The following is a 27280-nucleotide window of genomic DNA, read 5'->3' on the forward strand; positions in this document are numbered from 1 at the left end:
CATTTCTTTTTCTTTTTTCCTCAATACAAGTCATATTATGGAGGAAAATTTCGAACACAAGACCTGGTCATGGGTAAAAGATATGGTTATGAAATCGGGTGAGACTAAGTCCAAAGTTGAAGGGGGCTGTTAATGGAATTAACCCCAGTTGAAAAACATACCTCAATGAAAGACCTTATTTAGAAATCTTATATGTTATTCAACTTGAAAACCGGATCTTGAATTGGCATTTGGGGATTAGAATTTAGAGCACTTGATGCAAGTCTCTTCAACATCACCCACTAGTTTATAGTAAACATATGCATGCTTGACATGTGTCAACTATACATCCACAACATAGAGAGAGAGAGAGAGAGAGAGAGAGAGAGAGAGAGAGGTCACCTGCACTGCTAGATCGTTTAAACATCTCTATATATATGTTACATTTGAGCATTGTCCATTTGGAGCATTCTATAGTTGATTAAGTTTTTGTAAGGTTGTTGTTAAGAGAAAAGGCAAGATGCAGGCTGTGAAGGACAAGATAAATGAAATGGGCGCACTGCGCAAGGTCAAGGCCGAGGCCAGGGCCGAAGAGAGGGTATGTATCTTACAACACTCTACGCTAAGATAATGCACATGAATCATATTTCTGGGTTACATCACCAACTGCATCTCTACAAAATATGAAATGACTTATACATATAGGTCTTAAAATATGGTCCACAATATGTAGTCAGTAAATGTCGCCCACATAAACTTAGCATATACGAATAAATAAATAAATCTCTCTCTACATATTTTTTTATTAAATTATTTGTGGATTCTAATTGTATATGTATTATAGGCTGAGAAAGAAGTAGCCAAGGCGAGATCCGATGTAGCACATGAGGTGAGATTGGCTAAAGAGGCCGAGGCATCAATGTCAATGCATGTGGCGAAAGCTGGGGACATTGCTAGAGCTGGAGAAAAGTTTGCGCATGATCATCAAATGGTAGCTCATGCGCCTGAAAATACTACTAACACAGCTCATCAGGCTCGTTCTTCTGACAAGACATCGGGAGGTCCCCCAACTTACAACCCAATGTCTTAATTTTTTCTTTTTTTTGCAATCATTCATTCTCTATATATGTATCTAAGTATTTGTAAGCTATTATTCATTCATATGCATGCGATTTGTATTGTTCATGCATATTGTCTATGTATGTTAATTTGTTTCTTATAGGAGTTAATTCGACTTCTCATTTAATTTTAGACAAAATCGTTCTATGTTGTGTAATATTGATGTTTAATGTTATGATATTTATATCTTTATTCTCATGTATTAATGTTTCCCTAAATGTGCTACTTATTTTTTAAAAAATATTTACATCTTTTATGTTAGAGTAGAGTTGTTAGGAAAATTGAGAAGCATAATGTATGAATGTAAAGAAGAAGAAGAAGGGAAAAAAAAAAAAAGGAAAAGAAACTTTCGATTTCAGCCATCAACCAACTTTTCTTTTCATAATTCATCAAAAATTTGGCTGATATGGTTTCATAAAATCAGGCTGCATGAAAAAGGATATATGACAATAAACAACAAAGAAGGAAAAGGAAAAAAAAAATAAAAAAATACCCTTTCCTTTTTGTTACCCAACTTTCCTTTTCCTAATATGAGAATGTTTCCCAATACGAGAAATCTTTTCCTACACGAACAAGGTGCTACAATGTCAAGTCTATCAACCTTTGAAACTCGAATCACTCAACCATTCCAAAGCCAGAAAAGAAAAACTCTCACAAGTTCTCAACTCAAAGTCTTAGTTAATATTACAAAGAGCAAATCAATGGCCTCCAATGAGATGAAGAAGATAACCTTGAAGAGTGATGACGGTGAGACCTTCGAGGTGGAGGAGGCTGTGGCCATGCAATCGCAGACCATCAAGCACATGGTGGAGGATGATTGTGCCAACGGTGCGATACCTTTGCCAAATGACTAGTATCATCCTAGAGAAGGTGATCGAGTACTGCAAGAAGCACCATGAAGAGGATGTCAATGGCGAGAACAAAGTGGACATTAAGAACTGGGACACTGGGTTCATGAAGGTGGATCAGAGCACTCTGTTTGACCTAATCTTGGCTGCAAACTATCTGAAAATCAAGAGCCTGTTGGATTTGACCTGTCAGACTGTGGCAGACATGATCAATGGAAAGACACCTGAAGCGATCCGTGAGACCTTCAACATCAAGAATGACATTACGTCTAAGAAAGAAGAGGAAAGTAATAAGGAGAACCAGTGGCCATTCGAGTATGCAAAACCTCTTTCGTCAAATATTTTTATATCTAATGATACAAGAGTTATGTCTCCATGTTTTGTGTGTTAATAGCACGAAGTTTCTTTGTTCTTGATATAATTCTTAACAAATTACATCTCTTAAAAATTAAATTCAAATCGTAAACTTCATCATACTAATAGATAAAATTCGATGTAGCAATATGCAACTACCGCATGCAAGGAAATCTTCGTCTCTCCAAATTGTTGCAATCAACACAAAGCGAATTATTTCATTTATTTTCCTTAAAAATTTTAGACGTGTAGAACTTGATTGCTACCTAAACAATAATGTAGGACTGGTATTTTCAAAAGTGAAATGATAAGGGCAAAAGTGTAAAACAGATTACCAAAAATACAATTTGCCTAAAGTTAAAAATAGAAAGCAAATCAAGAACTTTCCTTCGTTGTAAAAGAGGTTGGGCCTAAGTGAGATTGGAAGGTCCATGGGCATGTCCATATATGGGTCCAATATTACAAATTACTTTTACCAAGAGACATGAAAGAACGCAAAAAACACAACTGGACAGTAAAATATCAGGACGAACAGAACATTTTCCTCATGCGTTGGACCAATGAACCTCAATACTATATACATAAGTGTCCGAGACAGACATGATCTTAGCCGAGTTGGTTAGAGTGAGTGTGGTCCTTATTCTGCATTCTAAGTTTGAATTTCTTTTTCCGTAATTTAGATTAGATTTAAATAAAATTATCGCTTGTTTTAAGAAAAAAAAATTCCAATTGGACCAATGAACCTCAATACTAGCCAGATAATGTTTATACTATGCATAATGAATTCATGTGTCATAAATGAGTCATCCATAATTATTTCAACACCGTAAATGCTCCAACCAACCAACATCTGTCTGGTTTTACAATGAAAACATCGTCAACTCTATATATACCTTGCTTTGCTTTTAGGAGAATGAAACTACAACAAAGCCACCTTAAAATCATCAAATCTCCCCATCTCTTCCCACAAGAATCAGTAGCTCTTCATGACAAGAAAGCAAATTGACCTTGCATACATAAAAAATGATGTTGCAAGAAAAACCACCTTCAAGAAAAGGAAGAGCGGACTGATGAAAAAGGTAAGTGAACTCAGTATTCTATGTGGAACTGATGCATGTGCAGTAATTTATGGTCAGCATCAAGCCAACCCTGATGTTAGTCCATGCCCTGATGGAGCCCTACGAACAATCACAAGGTTTAAGCAGATGTCCAAGATGGAAAGGAGTAGGAACATCCTGAATCAAGAAAGTTTTCTTAGGCAAACGATATTTAAAGCTGATGAGAAATTGAAGAAACAGATGAGTGACAACCAAGAGAAGGAAATGATGATTCAAGCCATTTACGGGAGCCTTCCAGCTGACTGGTTGCAAAAATTGAGTCATGTGGATTTGAATGACTTGTGGTTGTCAGTGGAGAAGAATATAGAGGCAATTGCAGAAATGATGACCTCACTGGAAAAACCATGATGACCATGAGGCTTTAAGAAATTGGATGTGTATCTTTGAATTGGATTTTAAAAAAAATTACCCTCTTATTGAATTTCCAATGTGTTTGATTTGTGTTCTTTTTCTTCTTCAATGCATCTTGAACTCAAAACATTCAAAAGTCTTAACCACTATCATGCCCTCTAAGTATGATGGACACTATTGGGCATTTCTTCCAATTAAAGAATGAACCCACTTTTCCTTGTATGCAATCTAATTAAAAACTTACATTTTTTCTTGCAAAGTTTCAGAAACTTATTAATTAGCCACTAGGTAATTTGGATTTAATGCTAGAAAACGATAAGAATGGTTTAAAACTCATAAATATGAGCTTTGGTTTAAACTCAATAGGAAGTTTATTATTGTGAGAGATAATAACCCAAGTTCCTTCCAAAAAATCCTAGGCCCCTTTTTCAAAAAAAACACTCTTAGAGCCTTTTCCACTTTGAGGGGGGAGGAAGCCATTGTTCTTCTCCCCTCTCCTCTCTTCTCTTCCTCTTTTCACCTCTTCCTCTATTTTCAGAGATAAAGGGTTTTCCCTATTTGTCTTAGTTTTGTTATGATTTTCATCCAACCATTATAGGCGGCTGCGGCTCAGCGTCGGATCTTCACTTGCATTTCAGCGTCAGATCTCCACCACCATCTTTTTTGCAATTTCTTTATGTTTGGAATAAGTTGCAGAGACTCTTTGGGTTCTCTGTGTAGTTTTCACCTCTCTGTTTGTCAGAGTTTTCCATCTCTCCTTTGTGAGAGCTTTTCATCTCTCCTTTGTGAGAGTTTTATTTGTATTGTTATGGCTTGGTTTTTTTAAGCTTTATCTCTTTTTTATTATTCTAAGTTTGCAATCTTAGTTGGGATGCCTATACCAGAGTTTCTTCGATCCTGCCTGATCGTTAGTGGAGACACACCATATTATCTTAATTTTGATATTAGACCGCTCCGTTATTGTAATGGCCCTTTTGTGGTTAGTTTGTATTGGCCCTTTATGGCTAGTGGCTTTTTTAACTGAATTATGAATGCAATCATAGAATTTCTCAACCAAAAAAAAAAAAAAAAAACCCAAGTTCACTGAATCGGGATAAGTTCAATGACTAAACTATAACATCTAATTTTACAATAATATAATTAAGAACTTCAAAATTATACAAATTGCCACTCCTTCTAAGTTAATCACACAATTTAAAAGGAGGGCATCATTGAAATTTGGAAATGAAGAAATTGTCTTCAATAACCCCAAGAGACTGGATAGCTAGCTAGCTAGGAATTTAATTATCATTATTCACATTGATAAATAATATTTTATTATTCACATTGATAAATTTTCATTTTATTATTCACATTGATAAATTTTCATTTTATTAATAAAATTACTTTCAATCAATCACTTGTCCTATTTTTGGAGCCAGACAGATTTGGAGTAAATTGTATAAACTATTAAATGTACATGTAAATTTTTTTTATTTACCCTAATAAATATGAACTTTAATCAAATCACTTTTCTAATGTACATGTAAACATTTTATTTACCCTTTTCTAAGAACATATAGTTTTATCAAATTTCTATATATTATAGCATAGCAAAAAATATATAAATATAAATACTAAAATACTAAAGAATAAAATAGTATGCAGTTTGAAGGGTGTTGGTTGGAGCTCAATAATTAAAGTTAGCAAGTTCTTCCATAAAAAATCCACATAGGTTCGCAAATGACACATTTTCATGGAAAAAATTTCTACCTCCACTGAGATGCTCTAATCAAATCACCGAACTTAATATCTCAATTTCATGCATGGAAAACATATTAAGAAGAACTACCTATTTATTAATTTATGGTTTAATTAATCAAACCACAATAAGTATAGGAAGCACCTTCTGAAAAACATTTGAAATTTTGATTGGATCCTAATCAATTTGCTTCATTTTGCTAATTGTGGATTGGATCCTACTACATCAAAGCTAAACTAAAATTTCCGATAAAATATGATTTTTCTTGTGAGAATGTGAAGGTGAAAATGTTCCACATTGAAAGTTAAGAAACTTTATAAAGGCTTATAAAGTGTTGGTTACTCCCCCTATTGCCAATTAGTTTTGGGTTGAAACCATAACTTCCTACACTTTTCACTTTGCAAAAAAGAAAACAAACATTGAATGAAGAAAAGATGAATTTCTTTTATTATTATTAATGTTGCAAAAACACAGGTGTTTTCGTTCTATGTGCATGCATGCTTAGAAAACATCTCCAATAGTAGTAACAAATTAAACACTTTAAATTAAAATTTGTTGACCTATGTGGCCATTGGAGGATCTATGAATTTTTTAGCAGCGGTGCAAGTTTCAAAGATTAAAAGCTTTATTTTAAAAAAGATGACAACCAAATATCCTTATAATTTAAATAATACCAGTGTCATTCATAAGTCATAGAAAACAAAATAGCATTACAATTAACCAACAATTGTTTCCAATGAAGTTTCATAAGAGCTAATTTAGAAAAAAAAAACAAATTACGAAAAAGGGGAAAAATAAGAAACGAACTGGCTTTTTGTAACACCTTGTTTAAATAAGAAAGAAAACCATGTTAAAATCTCTGTTAATTCCCACAAAATGCAAGTCTAATAATATTTTCGACAAATAGGAGAATCAAACTATTATTGTTGGACTATATACATCAAGCATTAAATGATGATCCTGCAATCTTCCGACAAGTATATAGAATTTATCTAGATGTATTCTGGAAGTTATGCACAATTCTTAGAGAAGAAAAACTTTTGGAGGATACAAGATTTATTTGTGTCGAAGAAATGCTTGCAGCGTTCCTACATATAGTTGGCCAAAATACTTGATATTGTGTAATTTGTAATACCTTTGGCCGATCACAATTCGCTGCTAGTGAAAATTTTCACAAGATTTTGAAGTCCTTGAATTCAATAGCGTTTGATTTGATGGCTAAACCAGGACCGATTATGCCTGCTAAAATAAGGGAAAGCACAAGGTTTTACCCTTATTTCAAGGTATATATATATGTGATGATTACCTAATTATATTAATATTTTAATTATAATTTTAATTGTCATTATTATTATATTTATTTTTAATCATATGGTTATCATTACATATGAATTATTATAGGATTGCATCGGAGCTATTGATGGTACACATATTTCGGCAATGGTGAGGGAACACGATGTAAGCAGCTATCGTAATCTCCATGGAAAGATATCACAAAATGTATTAGCAGCTTGTAACTTTGATTTGGAATTCATGTACGTTATTAGCGGGTGGGAGGGTTCAGCTCATGATTCAAAGCTGCTAAGTGCTGTCTTATCAAGGAGGAACGGACTTAAAGTGCCCTTATAAATATATATATATATTACATTTCATACTAAATTTATATCTATTGTATATATAATTAGGTAAATATTTCCTAGTGGATTGTGAATTTCCTAATCGACGTCAATTTTTAGCTCCATTTCGAGGTGTGCGATATCATCTCCAAGATTTTGCAGGTCATGATAATGACCCTCAAAATGAAAATGAATTGTTCAATCTTCACCATACGTCCTTGAGGAATGTGATTGAGAGGATATTAAGCATTTTTAAATCTCGGTTCACAATTTTTAAGTCAACGCCTCCATTTCCATTTAAGACACAAGTAGAGCTTGTGTTATCATGTGTAGCACTATATAACTTTCTTCGCAAAGAGTGTCGTTCTGATGAATTTCCAATTGAACCAATAGACGAATCTTCATCTTCAGTATTACCAGTTAATGAAGAAGATAATTTTGAACCTATTGTTCAAACTCAAGAGCAGCAACGAGAAAATGATAATGCATGGAGGGCTAGCATAGCTTTAGATATGTGGAGAAATGCTATTTAGGAGGACATGAAGCTACATCAAATTGGCTATTAAAAGATTGGAAAAATTGTATTAGCTTTTACTTTTCTTTATTTGTTGTAAATAATATTGGTGAAGCCCACATAAAGAGAAATGATGGAAGAAAAATGATTGTATTAAGTATGGTAGTCAAAAGTAGAAATGATGGTGTTAGAAGTGGGATGATTAGATCAAAAGATGAAATTATAATGTTGGGGAGAAATCATTATGTCTCCATTAGAAGCCTTTTACTTTGCCTATAAATAGGCTTGCTCATTCACTTGTAATACACACCAAAGAGAAGAGAAGAAAGAGCGAGGAAAGAAAGAACGGAAGAGAGAAAGAGAAAGAGTAGGAGTCAGAGAGAAGAGAAAGAGTGGAGTCTATCTGAGGAGAAATTCTGTCAGTGTAAACACTACAAAGAGAAATATAATCCCACTCCCAATATTACAGTGGTACTTCTCATCAACTGATTATTCTAGTTTTATAACATTATTAAAATTATCATTTCTTTGTTATCTTTTTCATTGACTCTTGTAACTTTGAACGTTTGCTTTTATTTATTGTTCTATTTCTTTGTTATCTTGAACCAATTGACTTTCATTGGCTTTTTATTTATGGTTCCGTTCCATTTAACTAATTGACTTTCAAAACAATAGCTTGAACCAAGTGTCTGCAGCCTAGTAACCTTATACCTATCATACAACCTTTTGGAAGGAAAAATTCTACCATCATTTGGAAAGCTTGGGAATTTGTAGAGGCTGTTCCTGGAGAATTCGTGCATCATTGAAGTAGACCGCCATTGCTCATCATCCGACTAAGTTGGTTGGTTAGCAACATAAAAGTAAAAAATCCAAGTGGTCCTTTCAAATCTTATAAATTCTTATGATATAAATCTTTTAAAATGCAAAAGTAAAAAATCATGATTATAAAAATCTTTTAAAAAAATCTTTTAAGTCATTACATTCCTAAATAGTCTTTTAAAATCCATTGGACTTATCCATAAATAGTCTTTTAAAATCTCGATTGAATACACCCCTCTTAAACTGTCATTCAACTCAATATAAAATTTCACTCAACTACTCAAAATCATATATAATTTGAAAAAACTAATAAAATCATATAATAAAAAAATAAATCCAAAGCTTCACCATCTTATGTACTCTTAGATGGGTTAACAACCATACCCAAGTCATTGTTGCTAATGGTGAAAGATATCGATTCTGACACTGAGACATAAAGAAAAGCTGGGTAGTTCAAGAAGGGCGGGAGTGTGGGTGTTCAACTAATAGAAGGAATGAGGAGGCAAGAAAGAGTTGGAGTTGTGCAGGGTATATATGAGATGAGTAGTTCCTGGTAGAGACGTAGGTTGAATTCATAAAGATCTATAGTTTCTAACATCTTGTCTTGTAATGAAAGTGATTACAAAGTTTAGGTACCTTTTTAATTTTTATAATATATATTATTAATTAAAAACAAATACATCACTTATTTGAGCCGAATTCGGAGATGGGGATAACAATATCATACCCGGCCCGTCTCCGCGTTAGGGCCGGGGACCTGACCCTGTTAGTCAACCACATTTCCATTCCAGTCTGGTAATTGATGGGCAGATCAAAGTTCAAAACTTGCCAACCAAGAACTTAGAACCTAAAAGCTAATATATAAGGCAGACACAAACTCTGGGTTTTCATAACCTTTGATATTAAGTACATTCTGTGTTTTCTTCTTCACTTCTCCTCTCATGTCTATGCAGATCCAATTTTCTTGATTCTTGCCAAGCAATTGTCTTTTGGCCTAGTGTGTGGCAAGTACATCAATGGGCCGTCCGGATTAGTACGTTCCATCCTGCAGCACCAAATTACAGAAACATTAGAAAAACATATATACAAAAATAAATAAATAAATGGAATTTGGTTGCAAGATGACTCACTTATAGTTAAGGAGGAAATGGTGAAGGAAGATAGCGATTTCCAGCTTAGCAAGATCATTTCCGGGGCACAGCCGGCTTCCAGCTCCAAAGGGAAGAAAAGTTAAGGGTTTGGGTGTGTAGTTCTGAGCCAGCAGAGAGCAGTTAAACAAGTCATATCCAAGATATAAATTACTGTTTGCCATAATTATCAGTACATCAAAAGTGCTTTTGAACTTACATCCCATCGATCAGGGTTGAATTCCATTGGATTTGGATATATTTCAGAATCATAGTGAATGCTCCTGAACCAGACCAAAACTTTCCAGCCCTTAGGAACGCTATAACCTGAAATCAAAGCCATTAAGTACATTTTTAAGGTGGTTCCACATCAAAACAGATAAATTGAACAAATATACAAATTCTGTTTCCTCTAAAACAAAATATTTAGAACCATGCACTCACCGTTTATATTGACATCTTTCTTTGCCTCTCGAAACACGGTAAGGGAGAATGTTACGACACGCAGAGTTTCATCAATCACCTATGGAGTTTAAAAGGGTTAGCTGGAATATGATGGCAGGGGCTGAAAAAATGGAAGTGAAGTGACTTATGTACCTGGGAAAGATACTCCATTTCGCGATATTCCTTAAACGCCATGCCCTTCTGTGTTGGTGGCCTCCTTTTTACAATCTCTTCTTGCTCTGCCTGCATCGACCAAACATTTTAGCAAATCAGAATTCATTAGAGGACTAAATCGGAGTGGATTGAGTATGGGCTCAAAGTGAAGGCTAGAAATTACTATGTATGATGAATTGTCACATTGCACCAGTAAATAAGTCCCCAATATTAAAAATAAATTTGACAAAATAAAAGAAATTGATCCAAAACCACGTAAATTCATGTACCTTAGCTTTCTGGAAAATTTTTGGGTGTTTTTGTAGGAAAACGGCGGCCCACATCATTGTATGGCCAGAAGATTCATGGCCTGCATTCAAGTACATTAACAGAACATCTATAATTTCCGCATCTGTAAGTTTTCTTCCATCGTCATCAACAACATCTAGCAGAGCATCCATCATATCTTTCTTCTTTGCGACGTAGTTTCCGGCCTTCCTTTGAGCTCTTCGGTCGTCCACGATGGATTGAAATGTAGAGACAAGATTTTTCCGAGCCTGAAATGAAAATGACTCGGTTAGATGCTAAAACAAAATGCAAATACTAATGTCCATGTTAGGAAAACAACAATTACCTCACCTTAAGTGCTTTATGGTATGCAAATCCCGGAAGATTGATTGCCATGGCTCTAACTCCATAGTTAAGAATTGTATATTCCTTCTCCAGAGCCTCCATGACTGGCTCGCTCTCTGAGCTCAGAAAGATGTACATGATAATCCTGAAAGTAAGCTTTCTGAGTTGAGTTAAGAACTCTATTTCTCCCATTTTGGACCATTTCTCCAAAGATGATATGACCCTCTCTTCGATATACGTCGTGTACACGGACAATGCTTCATAACCATTGACTGGAGCTGCTGTTAGCTTTCGTAGACGTTTGTGTTCTTCAAAAGATATACTAGTGAATGAGTTCTTTCCAATTAGTTCCTCTGTGGAAATAGGCCACCCGGGTTTAAATGCATCATCATCTGTCAAAACTTTTTTACTTGCTTCAGGCGTTGTAACGATGATACTTGGGCTCCCAAACATGAAAGTTTTGTAGATTCCAGTACGACCAAACCTGCATTGTTCATTGATAAGGCAATCTTGTTAGATGTGTGCGAGTGTGTGTTTCACTTTTAACTCGAGGTGACCAAAAGTGGAGAGCATAAAGAAACTCTTCCATTCACATTATCAAAAATATTAGTATAACTGCCAACGGGGTCTAATCCAGTAAAAAAGGGCATTATCCTGTAGATTAGAGGTCTCAAGTTCAAATTCTCATGACATTATTATATTACCATATCAAAATGCTCTCAACATTTTATTTTGTAAAAGAATTGAGGGTAATGGTTACTAGAATATCGACAATGTACCAGTTACTGTAAATTGATATCGGGTACCAGATAATTCATCTGGCTTAGAGAAAGTAAAGAAAATACATAGAATTGTAGACGAGAGAGAGAGAGAGAGAGAGAGAGAGAGAGAGAGAGAGAGAGAGAGAGAGAGAGAGAGAGAGGTGTGAACCTGGAAACCATGGAGTTGAGGAAGGCTTCAGGGTTGGAGGACTTGAAAGCTTTGAGAAAAGACCACATGTTGCCAATGAAAGGCCAGCCCAAGTCACCAGGAGGGAGAGAGTGCTTCTTTTCACCCAGCGGAGTTTCATAGTACCAGGAATTTGCATTCTGCAGAAGCCATTTGAGGGCCACAAGAGCACCAAGGCTGCACAAAAGGACCATCCACATGGAGGAACCAAGCTCCCTTCCAACTCCCACAACCAAACCCAACATGATTGTATACCAAACTCTGCTCTTTTACTTTGTGATCACTATACCCAGAGAAAGAGAGAAAACAGTTGCACACTCAGAGAGAAGAAGCTCACAGTCTACTTGTGCTTCTCTATGTGTTTGCACCCCCTTATATATAAATACTCTTGGGCATATGGCCTTGAATGCAAATTCCTGGAAATAGATAGTTGTTTGACCAAACCCAAAAAAAAGTTCGTGTTGTGATATATGGAGAAAATAAAAATAAAAACAAAATAAAGGATATGTGAATTGGAAAATAACTACATGGCGTATATGGTTGGCTTTACTCCTTATCTATATTTGGTTTTGTCGTGTGGTAAATGGTTTCAATTCTTTTTATGTGTACCACTATTTTTCTTTTTTTCTTTTTTTGTCTGTGTGGCTTGTTTTATGATCTTAATGCCATATAAAGTAGGTTCAAATTGGGTGATCGGCATTTTTGGTAAAGATCCTTTTATGGAAGAAAATAAATACAATGTATATAGATTATGAAAAGAAATAGTGTAATGTACATAAATCGAATATGAGTTTATCATAAATTTGAAATGACTAAATACACCGATAACAACAATACTTTTCCATTTCCAACATGAAAAAAAAGCAATAAGGATAAACAATAATGCATAGGGAGATATGGTAAATCATATACATGGTAATTACTCAAGATTGAAAATATTGTGAGGGTTCAATGTTTCTTTTGTACAAAAGACCCACTAGTGTAACACATACACTAAACATTTTGAATGTGCTGGTAAAGTAATTTATCATTGGTACGATATATCGGTACCTAACCCTTGCTATTAGTTATATGAAGTGTAAAATTAGTCAGTATTATACAATTTATTATTATTTTTATATTATTTTTATTTCGTTAATGTTAGTATATTTAATTTGCATCGATCACATCTTCTCTGATTTGATATAGTCAGTATTCTACTAAAGTAATGTGTTTTCTTCTGCGGTCCATTTTAATGAGGCGGTTCGAAAGTATTAGAGAAGAAAAAAAGTTGGGTATTTCTTATTCGAGTTAAATGTTGAAAAAGTTAAATATTTTCTTTTCAATATTGAAAGATGTTTTATGTTCAAATTCCACCACCTCATTGATTGAAAAAACAATAGATAATTTCAATACATAAGTATTTAGAAAACTAAGATTTATAGTTTTAAATTTTATAAAAATCCCTTTATTTACGATAATTAATCACGACGTAATTTAGAGGCGGAATTTAGTTAATAAATTTTTTTGTATGAATTCCCTACAACATGAGTGGCTGTGATGAGACAAGCATTTGCGTGAGGGTGGAGGCAATCGTCGTGGTGGGAATGATGGTACGTAGGAGTTATGGTGGTATGATAGCCTATTCTAGTTCTTGCACTAGAAGAGCATCATTCGTAGAACTACTTTGAGATCAAGGATGGTCCCAGATTCCCTTTTTTATTTCTCTCTCTTTTTTGCCAAAGTTGGGAATGGAAAGGGGACAAATTCACACACCAAGGCCACTTAAGAGCACATCAAAGACTAGGCCAATCCAACTAAGACTCTAGTGGTCCAAGTTTCATAATGTTGAGAATTTTCATACATTCTTTTTATGATCAAGAAGTTTTTTATTTATTTATCAAAGATATCGAAAGTAACATTCCCCAGAGGTCAACAAACTAACATATTAAAAACAAGGTCAAAAATCATTTTTAGTCCCTGTAGTTTGGCACTTCAATTATTTTTGACCATGTGGTTTCAATTCCATCAATTTTGCCATTGTAATTTCGTATTTGTAGCAATTTAAGGACAAGTTAGCAATTTAAGGACAAGTTAGCATTCTTGTCAATTTCTTTGGAGGTGCAAGGGGCAATTTCATCAACTCAAAACTCTTGAGAATAAAAGCTTGTTTGAAACTCTCCCCATTTCATATTAGGGCTCGAAATTGGCCATTTGGGTTTAGATTTCTTAAAAAATTGAGATTAGTGGTTGAATTAGGGTAACTTTTAAATTATTATTATTATATATATAATTAAAAATAAATACAACACTTATTGGGCCTGGTTCGGGAATACCATCCCTGGCCCATATCTGATTGGGTATTTTAAAATCAGGGATCCCCTTACCCGCCCCTGTTTTTCCCTCGAAAATTCCCCCTGTTAAGGCTAGGGACCAGACGGGGATTGTTGCCATCCCTACCATCAGGGAATGGTATCCCAATCCCAGCCCGAATCCCCTATTTTTAAAAATTACTTACATAAAAAAGTTATCCATATGATAACACTTGAATTTTACTTTAAACTATCATTCAACTCAATTACATTCAAGTGAAGTATAAAATTTCACTCAACTACTCAAAATCATCTCAATTTAATTTGAACAAACTAATAAAATTATTGTTGAGACCCAAAAAATCGAAGGCTACGCCCAAATATATTCCCGGTTCAACGCGATGCCGTACCGAGAAGGAACCCGATTTGGCCACGCCAAGCAAATAAGCAACAGGCCATGCTACAAGCTTAAGTGGGCCCAAGCCACGCGAATGTCTGGGGCTTGCTGAGCGGGTTGTGGTATGGATGGTTACGAGTATTTACGAGGCACATTGATGGTCCAAGGAGTGGAAGTTTTAGGCTACTTAGGAGCTCCAAAACTCAAGCTCATTCCTTGAGCCCAAACATATGGGTGAGCATGAGAGAAAACCTAATAGCCCATCACCTTAAGAAAACCTAATAGCCCATAACACTTGAGGAAATCCCACATTAACCAAAGCTTCTAGCAGCTTGACAAAAACCCACAAGACGTTGGAAATGGAGTATCAATAATCCAATACTGTGAACAAAGCCCAGCCCAACGCCTTGTAAAAATCTAGCATCGTATTCCACCCTTGTCAAAGCTCCAGAGCAGTCAATGAGAAGCCATTGCAGGACCCAAAGGAAATCCGTATGTGTAGAAGGAGTACCCATTGGACAAATGACTCTATCCATTCTCTTTTTTCCTCTGCGAGCTCTAATTTGAAAACCAAGGAGGAAAGCAGTGGCGCCTCACCCCCATGGGGAGGTTCAACCGCACGAAACCTTGGAACCCCAAAGAGCCTGTGACCCATGCGCTCTGGTTAAAGAAATTTCACCAAAAAGGAGTGAATGGAAAGAAGCAAAGGAAAAGTGGGGATAGAGGATTGATAGAATTAGGATTCTAAGTGCCTACAAAAGGAGCTACTTTCTACCCATCAAAAACAACTTACCTTGGTTGCTGCAAGCCTCCCAGTAACCATGACAACAGATCGAAGGCAAGTATCCCATTTGGAACCTTTCAATTTCATGCTTTGTTCTTCTATGTTCTTCCTCTCTTTCTAATCGAAGGCAAGCAACCAAATCCAGAGAGAGCAAGCATCACCTCTCATCTCTGGAACCCTTCGATTTCAAGCCTTGTTCTTCGATTTCAAGCTGTTGAAAAATTGCTCAAACCACCCACTTCTCCTCTCTCTCTCTCTCTCTCTCTCTCTCTCTTCAACGAATCCCATTAAAATCTCTTCCCCATTACTTTAAACCTCTGTTCCTCATAGGAAACCCAAGCCTTCTCTCTCACATGCTAAACTCATGAATGCTCAACTCACATGCCACAAGCTTCTCATGCCAAGCTAAGAATTTATTTGTAAGCAACTGTTGGTTTCATTGGTGAAGAAGACCAAGGTGTTTCCTAAGGCTCAGCTACCCTTTTGAAACACTCTTAGGGCCTAATTCTTGAACTCAGACACAATGGGCAAATCTAGCCATTTGCTCTTTACAGCAGCCCAAGCCCATTTGTAGCTACCGGAAGAAAAAGCCCCTGCATAAATTGGCGACTCTGCTGGGGATTAGGCCGCTATCTTCACCAATACCTCCAATCAGAAGCAATAAACCAGAGAAAATAAAAAGATAAGAACATTCCCTCTTTCTTTCTTTTTTTCCTTTTATTAGCTATCTACTTTGCAGAACAAGCATAACATGGGTTACTGACATGTGCTTTTTGCTTGTGTCTTAGATCTCTATTCTCAAGCAAAACCAGATCTTGTACGAGGGCTGGGGGCTTAGGCAAATCCTTCATTCATGCCATTGAAGAGAACTACACATGCAAACTCCAAAATACTTGGGTGCTTCGTGCTAAGCAAATCTGTAAAAATATATATATATATATATATAATTAAAAAAAAAGGGAGTCAAGCATAGGCACCTCAAAGTTTCTCATGCTAAACCAAGCTATACTTTAGTTCCAAGAGCTGTGTGAACATTATTCACATCCTCATAGCAAGTCCAAGCTACATCATTCCAAGCCAAGTTACATTATTCTAGCTCCTATTGTACAAGCAAAGAATTTATGGCACTTGCCTTATTTCAAATCTTCTTAGCCCCTGCCCTATCTCAAACATCATGCTAGTGTATATGCTCTTTAACACCAAAAGCTCAATTTATCCTTGCGACAATGCCATACAACATCAAGTTCTCACAAAAATATTGCACAAGATCATCCTCTAGCAATGCCCGGGTCACTCAATGCCAAAAGAAAGGACATGCTAAATTCTCAAATAAAAGCAACATGCCAACCAAAACTTATACATGAGTTTTTCAACCATTCTAGCTGAAACATCCCACATTTGGAAAAATCACTAGAAATCAAGCTTACAATCAACAAATCCCAAACTTTCCAGATTATAACTAGACATACCAAGCCTCATTTTTTCAAAATTTCGTTGAATTTAGAGCCAGGGAAGCATGTCAAATAGATTCCTGAAACAGCCCATGCAATAGGAACTGCATAGCTCCAGCAGCTTAACCCTTACTTTGAAATTCCACCGAAAATTCATTTTTGCTTCAAGTGACGCAAGACCAATTCCAACATAACCATTGAGAAGTCTATTTTCATGTCTCAAAAGTTCTGACTCAGATTTGAAAAGAAACATTTCAAAAGTTCAAAAAACACCCAGCAAGCTACTTTGAGATATTTTGACAAACACTTGGCATGCATTACCCAAGTGAGCTTGTATGACTCTTGTTTATCACCAAGCTAGAATCCTAAACCAGAAGCTCAACCTTAGAATTTGATTTATAGTTCACAAATGCTGGGAAATACAGAGGAACTCAAGCGTTCAAGCATAGAAAATAAGCATGCAACAAAGGCATCAACATCAACTCATGAGCATGCTTCAGAAAAAATGGAGGCAGAGAGCACTACAATGGTTGGATGATCTTCAATTTTGGATATGTTATAAACAACATAATTTCGAGCAAATTTTATGAGGCAAGCGCAATCATCCGAGTATCAGAAATTAAAAACACATGTCGAAGCAGAATCAGCAGAAACTCACCAGCCATGGATGAATACAGAAGTTTCATACCAGCTTTGAGGCATCAGAAAAATTCAAAAAATCATACAAATTTTACAGGCTATAGTACTCGAGTAGATAAGCAACTTTCATCAAGGAAGTTTTCTGATTCGAGCTTCCGAAATATGACTTATGTACTGATGCACAATACCCATGGGTTTGGGTCTTGAAGAAGAAGAAGAAAGAAGAGAATGAGAGAAAACCAGAAAATAAATCATGCCAAGCCAAGTCACGTTCTTCCAGCACATGCCCTATTTCAAACATTCTTCCAGCACATGCCCTATTTCAAACATCCTTCCAACACATGCCCTATTTCAAACATGCCAATGCTAAGCATCCAAGCATACAAGCCAAAAGCCAAGCATACATGCCAATGCCAAGCAATACTAAGCATACAAGCCAAAGCCAAGCACACATGCCAAAGCCAAGCATACATGTCAATGCCAAGCATCCAAGCATACAAGCCAAAATCAAGCATACATGCCAATGCCAAGCATCAAGCCAAATACCAAGAATACATGCCAACATCAAGCGTGCAAATCAATGCAACTCTTGCAAATCACAACCATGCAAAATCAAGCATCTCTAGTCACTCAAGCAAATAAATCATTAAGCATTTTCTTCTCTGTCATGCCATAAAATAGGCCAACCATTGGTAACTCTAGTAAGTGACCTCCAAAATTACAGTGTCTAGGAAAGTTCTTCAAGACAACACCCTCAGTGTTTAAGAAGGATTGGGTTTTAAGAGGGACCATTGTGACCCCTCCAACCTTCCAGGAAAAAACCTAGTTGTAATCTCAGAGACACTTAACTAGTCATCCTTGAGTTGTTCCTAAACTCTTGCCATGTCATGCCACTGCCATTTATTTTGGGCTGGAAATTGAATATTTGGACCATTTCAATACACATTCATGGTCCTAATAATTAAGGGGGCTAATGTTGAAACCCAAAAAATCCAAAGCTAGGCCCAAATATATTCCCGGTCCAACGCGATGCCTTACCGAGAAGGAACCTGATTTGGGCACTCAAAAGTTCGTCATATGCGCTTGCACACATGCCACGCCAAGTAAATAAGCAACACGCCATGCTACAAGCTTAAGTGGACCCAAGCCACGCGAATACCTGGGGCTTGCTGAGGGAGGTTGTGGTATGGATGGTTACGAGTATTCACAAGGCACATTGATGGTCCAAGGAGTGGAAGTTTTGGGCTACTTGGGAGCTCCAAAACTCAAGGTCATTCCTTGAGCCCAAACATATGGGTAAGAATAAGAGAAAACCTAGTAGCCCATCACCTTAAGAAAACCTAATAGCCCATAACATGTGAGAAAATCCCACATCAGCCAAAGCTTCCAGCAGCTTGACAAAGACCCACAGGAGGCTGGAAATGAAGTATCAATAACCCAATACTGTGAACAAAGCCCAGCCCAGGGCCTTGTAAAAATCTAGCATCATATTCCACCCTTGTCAAAGCTCCATAACATCAACGAGAAGCCATTGTAGGAACCAAAAGAAATCCATATGTGTAGGAGGAGTACCCATTGGACAAACGACTCTATCCATTCTTTTTTTCCTCTGCGAGCTCTAATTTGAAAACTAAGGAGGAAAGCAGGTGGCGCCTCACCCCCATGGGGAGGTCCAACAGCACAAAAACCTTGGAACCCCAAAAAGCATGTGACCCATGCGCTCTGGTTAAAGAAATTTCACCAAAAAAGAGTGAATGGAAAGAAGTAAAGGAAAAGTGGGGATGGAGGATCGATAAAATTAGGATTCTAAGTACCTATAAAAGGAGCCACTTTCTACCCAACAAAAACAACTCACCTTGGTTGTTACGAGCCTCCCAGCAACCATGACAACAGATCAAAGGCAAGCATCCCCTCTGGAACCCTTCAATTTCATGTTTTGTTCTTCCATCTTCTTTCTATCTTTCCGATCGAAGGCAAGCAACCATATCTAGAGAGAGCAAGCATCACCTCTTATCTCTTGAACCGTTCAATTTCAAGCCTTGTTCTTTAATTGCTTCCTATTTTCTCCTCTGGTAAGCCATTCCAGAGCTTGACGAAGCTTTCATCAAGCTATTGAAAAATTGCTCAAACCACCCCCTTCTCGTCTCTCTCTCTCTCTCTATCTCTCTCTCTCTCTCTCTCTTTCTCCCTCCAACGAATCCCATTAAAATCCCTTCCCCCTTGCTTTAAACCTCTGTTCCTCATAAGAAACCCAACCCTTCTCTCTCTCATGCCAAACTCATGAATGCTCAGCTCCCATGCCACAAGCTTCTCATGCCAAGCCAGGAATTTATCCGTAACCAACTATTGGTTTCATTGGTGAAGAAGACCAAGGTGTTTCCTAAGGCTTAGCTACCCTTTCGAAACACTCTTGGGGCCTGATTCTTGAACTCAGACACAAGGGGCAATTCCAGCCATTTGCTCTTTACAGCAGCTCAGGCCCATTTGTAACTGCCGGAAGAAAAAGCCCCCACAATCATATAATAAAAAAATAAATCCAAAACTTCCCCATCTTGTGTACTCTTAGATGGGTTGATAACCATACCCAAGTCATCAATTCTGACATTGAGACATATGAGCTTGGCAGTTCAAGAAAAATGAAAATTAACCCCAAGTTTATTCATAGGACGAGACTGTGGATGTTCAATTAAACAAAACAAATAGAAGGATGGAGATGTGTTATTGAGGGAAATTATATCCTAGAATGAAAAGGCAAGAAAGACTTGTGCAGGGTATATATGAGATGAGTTGTTCCTGGAGGAGACTCTGTAAGATTTGCATTCTAATACCAACTCTAAGATGGTCTTCTAATCACTTAAGGATAACTAGTCCAATGTCAATTAGGATTACATGGATCGATTTAATTTTAAGGTTTGATATATGACTGTTTCAGATAAATACAAGTGCTTAAGATTTCCTAACTCTAAATGGATTGAGATACCTAATCCTTTTTGGTTAAAGGAGTTTAAGCAATCAATGATGAGGAAGATTCTTAAACTATGCCTATAAAAGGGAGGTCCCTATGCTAACGTCAAATCACTCTCAAATTATTCTACCCCATCAAGAAGAGATTCAAGAGCCAGATAGCATAGAGAAACTACCCTACTGCAAATCTGCCTAAAACCAGGGAACCAATCAAGAATACTGCTGCAGAATTTCAGTTTCCTTCTAGAGCAAGAAATCAAGTTCTTGTGCAGTAATTATCACAATGTCGGATCAAGGTATGTGTTTTGAGTATATAAACCTATTAAAGTCTAACAGGCTCGAGTTGAATCCATATCGATGTAGTTTCTATCAAACATCTTGTCTTGTAATGAAAGTGATTAAAAAGTTTAGGTAACTTTTTAATTGTTATATTATATTATATATTTATTGATTAAAAACAAATACATCACTTATCGAGTCGGGCTCAAGTATCCCCGTATCGACCCCCATTTTTCCCCCCGAAATTTTCCCCCTTAAGGCTGGGACCCGACCCTGTTAGTCAATCGCATTTCCATTCCTGTCTAGTAACAGATGGGCAGATCTAAGTTCAAAACTTGCCAACCAAAAACATAGAACCTAAAAAGCTAATATATGAGGGAGACACAAACGTTGGGTTTTCATAGCATTCGATATTAAATACATTATGTGCTTTCTTCTTCACTTCTCCACTCATGTCTATGCAGATCCAGTTTTCTTGATTCTTGCCAAGCAATTGTCTTTTGGCCTAGTGTGTGGCAAGTACATCAATGGGCAGTCCGGATTAGCGCGTTCCATTCTGCAGCACCATATTACAGAAACATTAGAAGAACATACAGAAAAAGGAACCCAAAAACAAAATGCATTTTTGTAAGTTTAGTCATGGAATTTGGTTGCAAGATGACTCACTTATAATTAAGGAGGAAATAGTGAAGGAAAATAGCGATTTCCAGCTTAGCAAGATCATTTCCGGGGCACAGCCGGCTTCCAGCTCCAAAGGGAAGAAAAGTTAATGGTTTGGGTGTGTAGTTCTGAGCCAGCAGAGAGCAGTTAAACAAGTCAGATCCAAGATATAAATTACTGTTTGTCATAATTATCAGTACATCAAAAGTTCTTCTGAACTTACATCCCATCGAAAAGGGTTGAATTCCATTGGATTTGGATATATTTCAGAATCATAGTGAATGCTCCTGAACCAGACCAAAACTTTCCAGCCCTTAGGAATGCTATAACCTGAAATCCAAGCGAATAAGTAAATTTTTTAAGGTGGTTCCAAATCAAAACAAATTTATGACCACTGAAGATGATGCGGAGTAAAAGTACCATGTATCTCAGAACCATGCACTCACCGTTTATATTTACATCTTTCTTTGCCTCTCGAAAAACGGTAAGTGAGAATGTTACGACACGAAGAGTTTCATCAATCACCTATGGAGTTTAAAAGGGTTAGCTAGAATATTATGGCAGGGTCTGGATAAAAATGAAAGTGGAGTCACTTATGTACATTGGAAAGATAGTCCATTTCTCGATATTCCTTAAGCGTCAAGCCCTTCTGTGTTGGTGGCCGCCTTTTTAAAATCTCTTCTTGCTCTGCCTGCATTGATCAAACAAACATGTTAGCAAACCAGAATTCATTAAATAGGCAATAATTTTATTTTAAATATGGACTAAATCAGAGTTGATTGAGTTTGGATGCAAAGTGAAGGCTAAAAATTACTATGCATTGTGACATTGGGTAAAGAAGTCCCTAATATTGAAAATATGACACAATTAAAGAACTTAATCTAGATGGACTATCCAAAGCTACGTAAATTCATCTACCTTAGCTTTCTGGAAATATTCTGGGTGTTTTTGTAGGAAAACGGTGGCCCACATCATTATATGTCCAGAAGATTCATGGCCTGCATTTAAGTACATTAACAGAACATCTATAATTTCCGAATCTGTAAGTTTTCTTCCATCGTCATCAACAACATCTAGCAGAGCATCCATCATATCTTTCTTCTTTGGCATGTAGTTTCCGGACTTCCTTTGAGCTCTTCGCTCGTCCACAATGGATTGAAATGTAGAGACAAGATTTTTCCGAGCCTGAAATGAAAATGACTCAGTTAGATGCTAAAACAAAATACAAATATTAATGTCCATGTTACGGAAAAACAAAAAGAAAAGAAATTCAACTTATAAGTTCCTCACCTTAAGTGCTTTATGATATGCAAATCCCGGAAGATTGATTGCCATGGCCCTAACTCCATAGTTAAGAATTGTATATTCCCTCTCCAGAGCCTCCATGACTGGCTCGCTCTCTGAGCTCAGAAAGATGTACATGATAATCCTAAAAGTAAGCTTTCTGAGTTGAGTTAAGAACTCTATTTCTCCCATTTTGGACCATTTCTCCAAAGATGTTACGACCATGTCTTCAATATACTTCATGTACATGGACAATGCTTCATGACCATTGACTGGAGCAGCTGTTAGCCTTCTTAGACGTTTGTGTTCTTCATAAGATATACCAATGAATGAGTTCTTTCCAATTAGTTCCAATGTGGAAAGAGGCCAGCCGGGTTTAAATGCATCATCATCTGTCAAAACTCTTTTACTTGATTCCGGCGTTGTAACGATGACACTTGGGCTCCCAAACATGAAGGCCTTGTAGATTCCAGTACGCCCAAACCTGCATTGTTCATTGATAAGGCAATCTAGTTAGATGTGTGCGTGTGCGTGTGCGTGTGCGTGTTTCTATTTCCCTCTTAACTTGAAGTGATTAAAAGTGGAGCATAAAGATAAACTCTTCCATTCACATCATCAAAACAACTGGCATAATTCTGTTTCTTGCTGCAAATTTCGTTCACATTTTCTTTCTCAATTATTCTCAAGGGACCCAATAGCACCATACAAATGCAATTAATGTTCTTTGAATTCAGCTTCCTAAGGCAGATTACATGGAAGACAAGATAAGAAAAGCAAGTGATGTAATGAAATCATATCTGCTGTTACTAAATCCCATCAACTGTAGTGGTGGGCACACATATTCAACTTGTTACTTCATCGTCTAGTTTCAAGCACACACATATGTTATTTAATTGGAAACTTTTCCTATTGCTTCTTATCTAATTGAAAAGAAAAACAAAGAAGAATATTAAAAAGAGAATAACTTCCTATCAAGGCAGTTAGTCAATCAACTCAAACATGTGGAGAACTTATTCCTAATTATGTTTCTGCTTCCATAACCAACGTGGGTTCTCTGTTCTCTGTTTTCCATTATGCCCCACTAAAACCCAAAGACTTGAGGACAAGGGAAGCATATTAAATTATACAAAAAGAAAGAGATTCTCATGCCATGGAAAATCTTAAAAACCCTGCCCCTTTTTTTTGTTCCTTTTTCTTTTTGTTTAAAGTTTCTTATTAAACCCTAAATTTTCATATAAACTTTTGGGATGTTTTCTAGTCTTAAGTTGACACCATTGTGGGAGGAGATTAGGGGAGAAACACTTACATGAAATAGGTTTGCTATTTTCGACCAATCACGATATGTCACACGTGATAATTTTTCAACGTAATAGACTGTAATTGACCGAGATTTACAAAACAATGCTATATTCATTTCATACAAGTTTTTCTGCATAGAGGGAGGTGGGGCCCTATATCAAAGACTTGAATAAAACCCTTTTCTTAAAATTTCTTATTAGACCCAAACTTCATATAACATGGACAATTTACTTGTAATCTTACACCATCATAACCATTGTCTAAGTTCAGCTGTGAAAGAGGCGTGGGCCATAAAAAGAAGTGGGCCCTCTTAAACATAGAGGTGGTGGGCTCTCCTAAACATAAATAAGGGTGCAAAAATTGGGAGTATTTGCATGATTTGTGGCGGTGGCACTCAGCCACATTGTGTAAAGACTGCCCTCCACAAGTGTCAAATATGCAGAGAGTTTAGTTATAAAAAGACAACAAAGCTTGGTGTTATGGATGTGACAGTCAAAATGACAAAAACGGCCTACTCTACTGTCGAATCAACTGTTTTTGTGATCTCTCTTGATTCCGCAATTCACTAAGGTACATTCAAGACAGACCAAGAACATAAACGTTCACCTACGTTGGGGGGCACTTTGGTAATTCCAAACCAACTTCAAATTACCAAAATGCCTCCGTCATTTTCTTTAGAAACGTCTAACTTGACATCCGGTATCAGATAAACTTTTTCTTGAAGAAAACAAAGAAAATACATATACTTGTAGCCGAGAGAGATTGAGAGGGATGTGAACCTGGAAACAAGGGAGTTGACAAAGGTTTCAGGGTTAGAGGACTTGAAAGCTTTGAGGAAGGACCACATGTTGCCAATGAAAGGCCAGCCCAAGTCACCAGGAGGGAGAGAGTACTGCTTTTCACCCAGCGGGGTTTCATATAACCAGGAATTTGCATTCTGCAGAAGCCATTTGAGGGCCACAAGAGCACAAACGCTGCACAAAAGGACCATCCACATGGAGGAACCAAGCTCCATTCCAACTCCCAAACCCGACATAATATATTCTTTGCCTTTGTGAACAAAGGGAACCAAACTCTACTCTTTTAGTTTTTGATCACTGTACTTAGAGAAACAGAGAAAACAGTTGCACACTCAGAGAGAAGAAGCTCACAGTCTTCTTGTGCTTCTCTATGTTTGCACACCTTTATATATAAATACTCTCGGGCATGGCCCAAGGGAGATAGTTTGTTGTTTTACCAAACCCAAATAAAAAAGGCTAAATTGGAAAAATGAAAAGTTGGATTTATGAAGAAAAATAAGAATAAAAACAAATAAATGAAGGAAATTATATGTTAATTGGGAAAAATATATAATATTGTGCTATAATGGGTTATTACATGGTGATGCAGACATGTATAAGGTGGCCGGCTTGCTCTTTATCTATATTTGGTCCTGTCGTATTGTAAATGGTTTTGATTCTTTTTATGTGTACCATTGATGTGTGTTTTTTTTTTAAAGTCCCTGACATTTTTTGTGTTTTTATAAAATCCTTTGAAGTTTTAAAAATTACACGAACATCCCTTTAGGACTAATATTATTTTCACAATTTTTCATCCGAAGATTAATGATTTTATTTGAAAAAAAATTCTTCAAATGACAAAGTTAGCCTTTGAAATTAGATTGCATATACATTTATTTAGGTTAATTTGTTATTTGCAAAAAAAAAATTATGTATGAAATCATAATTATTTTGGATGAAAAATTAATGAAAAGGGGTTTTGTAGAAACAAATTGATACATCAAAGGGTGTTCGTATAATTTTTTAAACTGGGGTTTTATATATATAGATAAAGAAATAAATACAACGTATATAGATTATGAAAAGAGTGAGCCTTCAAGGGTAAGCAACAATTGAAGAAACATACTTTGGGCCTAAGGCAGGCCCACACGAGTGGCCTGAGCAAAAGAAGAAACCGAGCCCTTCAAACCAAGGGGCATTTTTGCCTCACGGAGAGAGCAAGAGCAATTGGAACAAGTTCTTCAAACCTGGAAAGGTGCCACACCGAGAGAGCAAGCACATTAAAGCCGAACCAGGCTACAGTCCATCGCCAAGATTGTCAAAAAAGCAAACAAGGGTCACCTTTTGATCGCCCATTTTGACCAATCGTAAAGCAATGCGTATGGTGAAAGCTACCAGCTTTTATTGGAGGGGTGTCAGGAACACGGCCGAGATTATTTTTTCGCGTCATGTAGTTTGTAGTTTTCTTTTCTTTTCTTTTTTTTTTTTAAAGGATTAGAATAGTTTGAGTAAATTTGAAATGACCAAATTGAGTATTGCGAATATGAATACGAGAATGAGGGAAAAATACTTAATTAGAATGGAAATGAGAATGTCATACCCACTCTCGATTCAACTCATCACTATCCCTAGTCAAAAATTTAATGAATTTGATTTGTGGAATGTTGGTGGTCCTATTGTTGTGATTGTAGTGGTGATGATAGTTATGGTGAAGATGGGATGGTTGGGGGGGTGAGCATGATGTGGGTGGAGGTTGTTTTGTAGTGACCGCAATAGAGGCACTTGTCTTTTTGTTATAGAATTTTTCAAAACGTACACATCCATGTGAAATTTAGGGGGCAATCATAGTCAGGATTTATGAGCTCTAATTCCCAAGCTTTTTTTTTAATAGAATAAATAAATCTTAGTCTTTCTCGTAATTTAAAAAAAAAATTAATTGTTCCTTAAAAAAATCAAATCATTATTCTTTATAAACCCAAACAATAGAAATTAGTATATTGTATTGTTCTTTATGATCACAAAATTTATATAAATTATTTGCATCCATAATAAATATATAAATAAGTTAACAAAATTAAATTATATAAAAAATACTATGCATTTCAATAAAGTAGGAGATAAATATTTAAAATTTAGTGTTAAATGTATAAAATATAAAAATAGGAAATTTCAAGCATGCACTAAATTAGAGTTATTTACACTAATATCCCCTGAGGTTTTCAATGTTTTTACAAAACCTCTTGAGGTTTTAAAAATTACACGAACACTTTCTTAAGTCTTAAATTGTTTTCACAAAACCCATTTTCATTGATTTTTCTTCTAAAGATTGATGATTGTATAGATAAAAAAATTATTCACATGACAAAGTTAATCTTTAAGATTAGATTGCACATACATTCGTTGAGGTTAATTTTGTTATTTGGAAAAATATATATTATGTATGAAATCTTCAAATTTTGGATGAAGGATCAATCAGAAGAGGTTTTGTGAAAACAAATTGAAACCTCAGGGTGTGTTCATGTACTTTTTAAAACCTCTTTATAAAAACACCGAAAATATTAAAAGGTGTTAGTGTAAATAACTTCCCTAAATTATTCTTCTCTTCAAACCAAACAATAGTAAATATGTTCTTTTTTTTAAGTTAGATGCCAGGCAAGTCAAAATTGTTTGTGGCAAAAAATGTTTGAAT

At 36.2% G+C, this 27280-nt stretch overlaps 4 protein-coding genes and 2 pseudogenes across 4 annotated transcripts; 4 read left to right on the top strand and 2 right to left on the bottom strand.

The window, feature by feature from the left end:
* Window positions 372-1158, top strand: LOC18784922 (late embryogenesis abundant protein 6). Its single transcript, XM_007220419.2, has 2 exons — window positions 372-577; window positions 824-1158. The coding sequence occupies exons 1-2, from the start codon at window positions 500-502 to the stop codon at window positions 1067-1069; spliced, it is 324 nt and encodes a 107-aa protein (XP_007220481.1). The 5' UTR covers window positions 372-499; the 3' UTR covers window positions 1070-1158.
* On the top strand, window positions 1222-2337 carry LOC18787022 (annotated as a pseudogene).
* Window positions 3258-3880, top strand: LOC18787282 (agamous-like MADS-box protein AGL80). Its single transcript, XM_007221037.2, has one exon. It carries the CDS (start codon window positions 3287-3289, stop codon window positions 3764-3766), a length of 480 nt encoding a protein of 159 aa, XP_007221099.2. The 5' UTR covers window positions 3258-3286; the 3' UTR covers window positions 3767-3880.
* Window positions 6746-7692, top strand: LOC18787634 (annotated as a pseudogene).
* Window positions 9159-12610, bottom strand: LOC18785864 (ent-kaurenoic acid oxidase 1). The gene is made up of 8 exons (XM_007217867.2): window positions 11747-12610; window positions 10823-11300; window positions 10474-10740; window positions 10184-10273; window positions 10031-10109; window positions 9807-9913; window positions 9590-9711; window positions 9159-9504 (listed from the first exon to the last, which is right to left on the bottom strand). Exons 1-8 carry the CDS (start codon window positions 12007-12009, stop codon window positions 9405-9407), a joined length of 1506 nt encoding a protein of 501 aa, XP_007217929.2. The 5' UTR covers window positions 12010-12610; the 3' UTR covers window positions 9159-9404.
* Window positions 20759-25073, bottom strand: LOC18784549 (ent-kaurenoic acid oxidase 1). The gene is made up of 8 exons (XM_007217961.2): window positions 24592-25073; window positions 22520-22997; window positions 22148-22414; window positions 21831-21920; window positions 21676-21754; window positions 21453-21559; window positions 21236-21357; window positions 20759-21125 (listed from the first exon to the last, which is right to left on the bottom strand). Exons 1-8 carry the CDS (start codon window positions 24846-24848, stop codon window positions 21026-21028), a joined length of 1500 nt encoding a protein of 499 aa, XP_007218023.2. The 5' UTR covers window positions 24849-25073; the 3' UTR covers window positions 20759-21025.

This window comes from Prunus persica, chromosome G2 (genome assembly GCF_000346465.2).
Source record: "Prunus persica cultivar Lovell chromosome G2, Prunus_persica_NCBIv2, whole genome shotgun sequence".
Classification (NCBI taxonomy): domain Eukaryota; kingdom Viridiplantae; phylum Streptophyta; class Magnoliopsida; order Rosales; family Rosaceae; genus Prunus; species Prunus persica.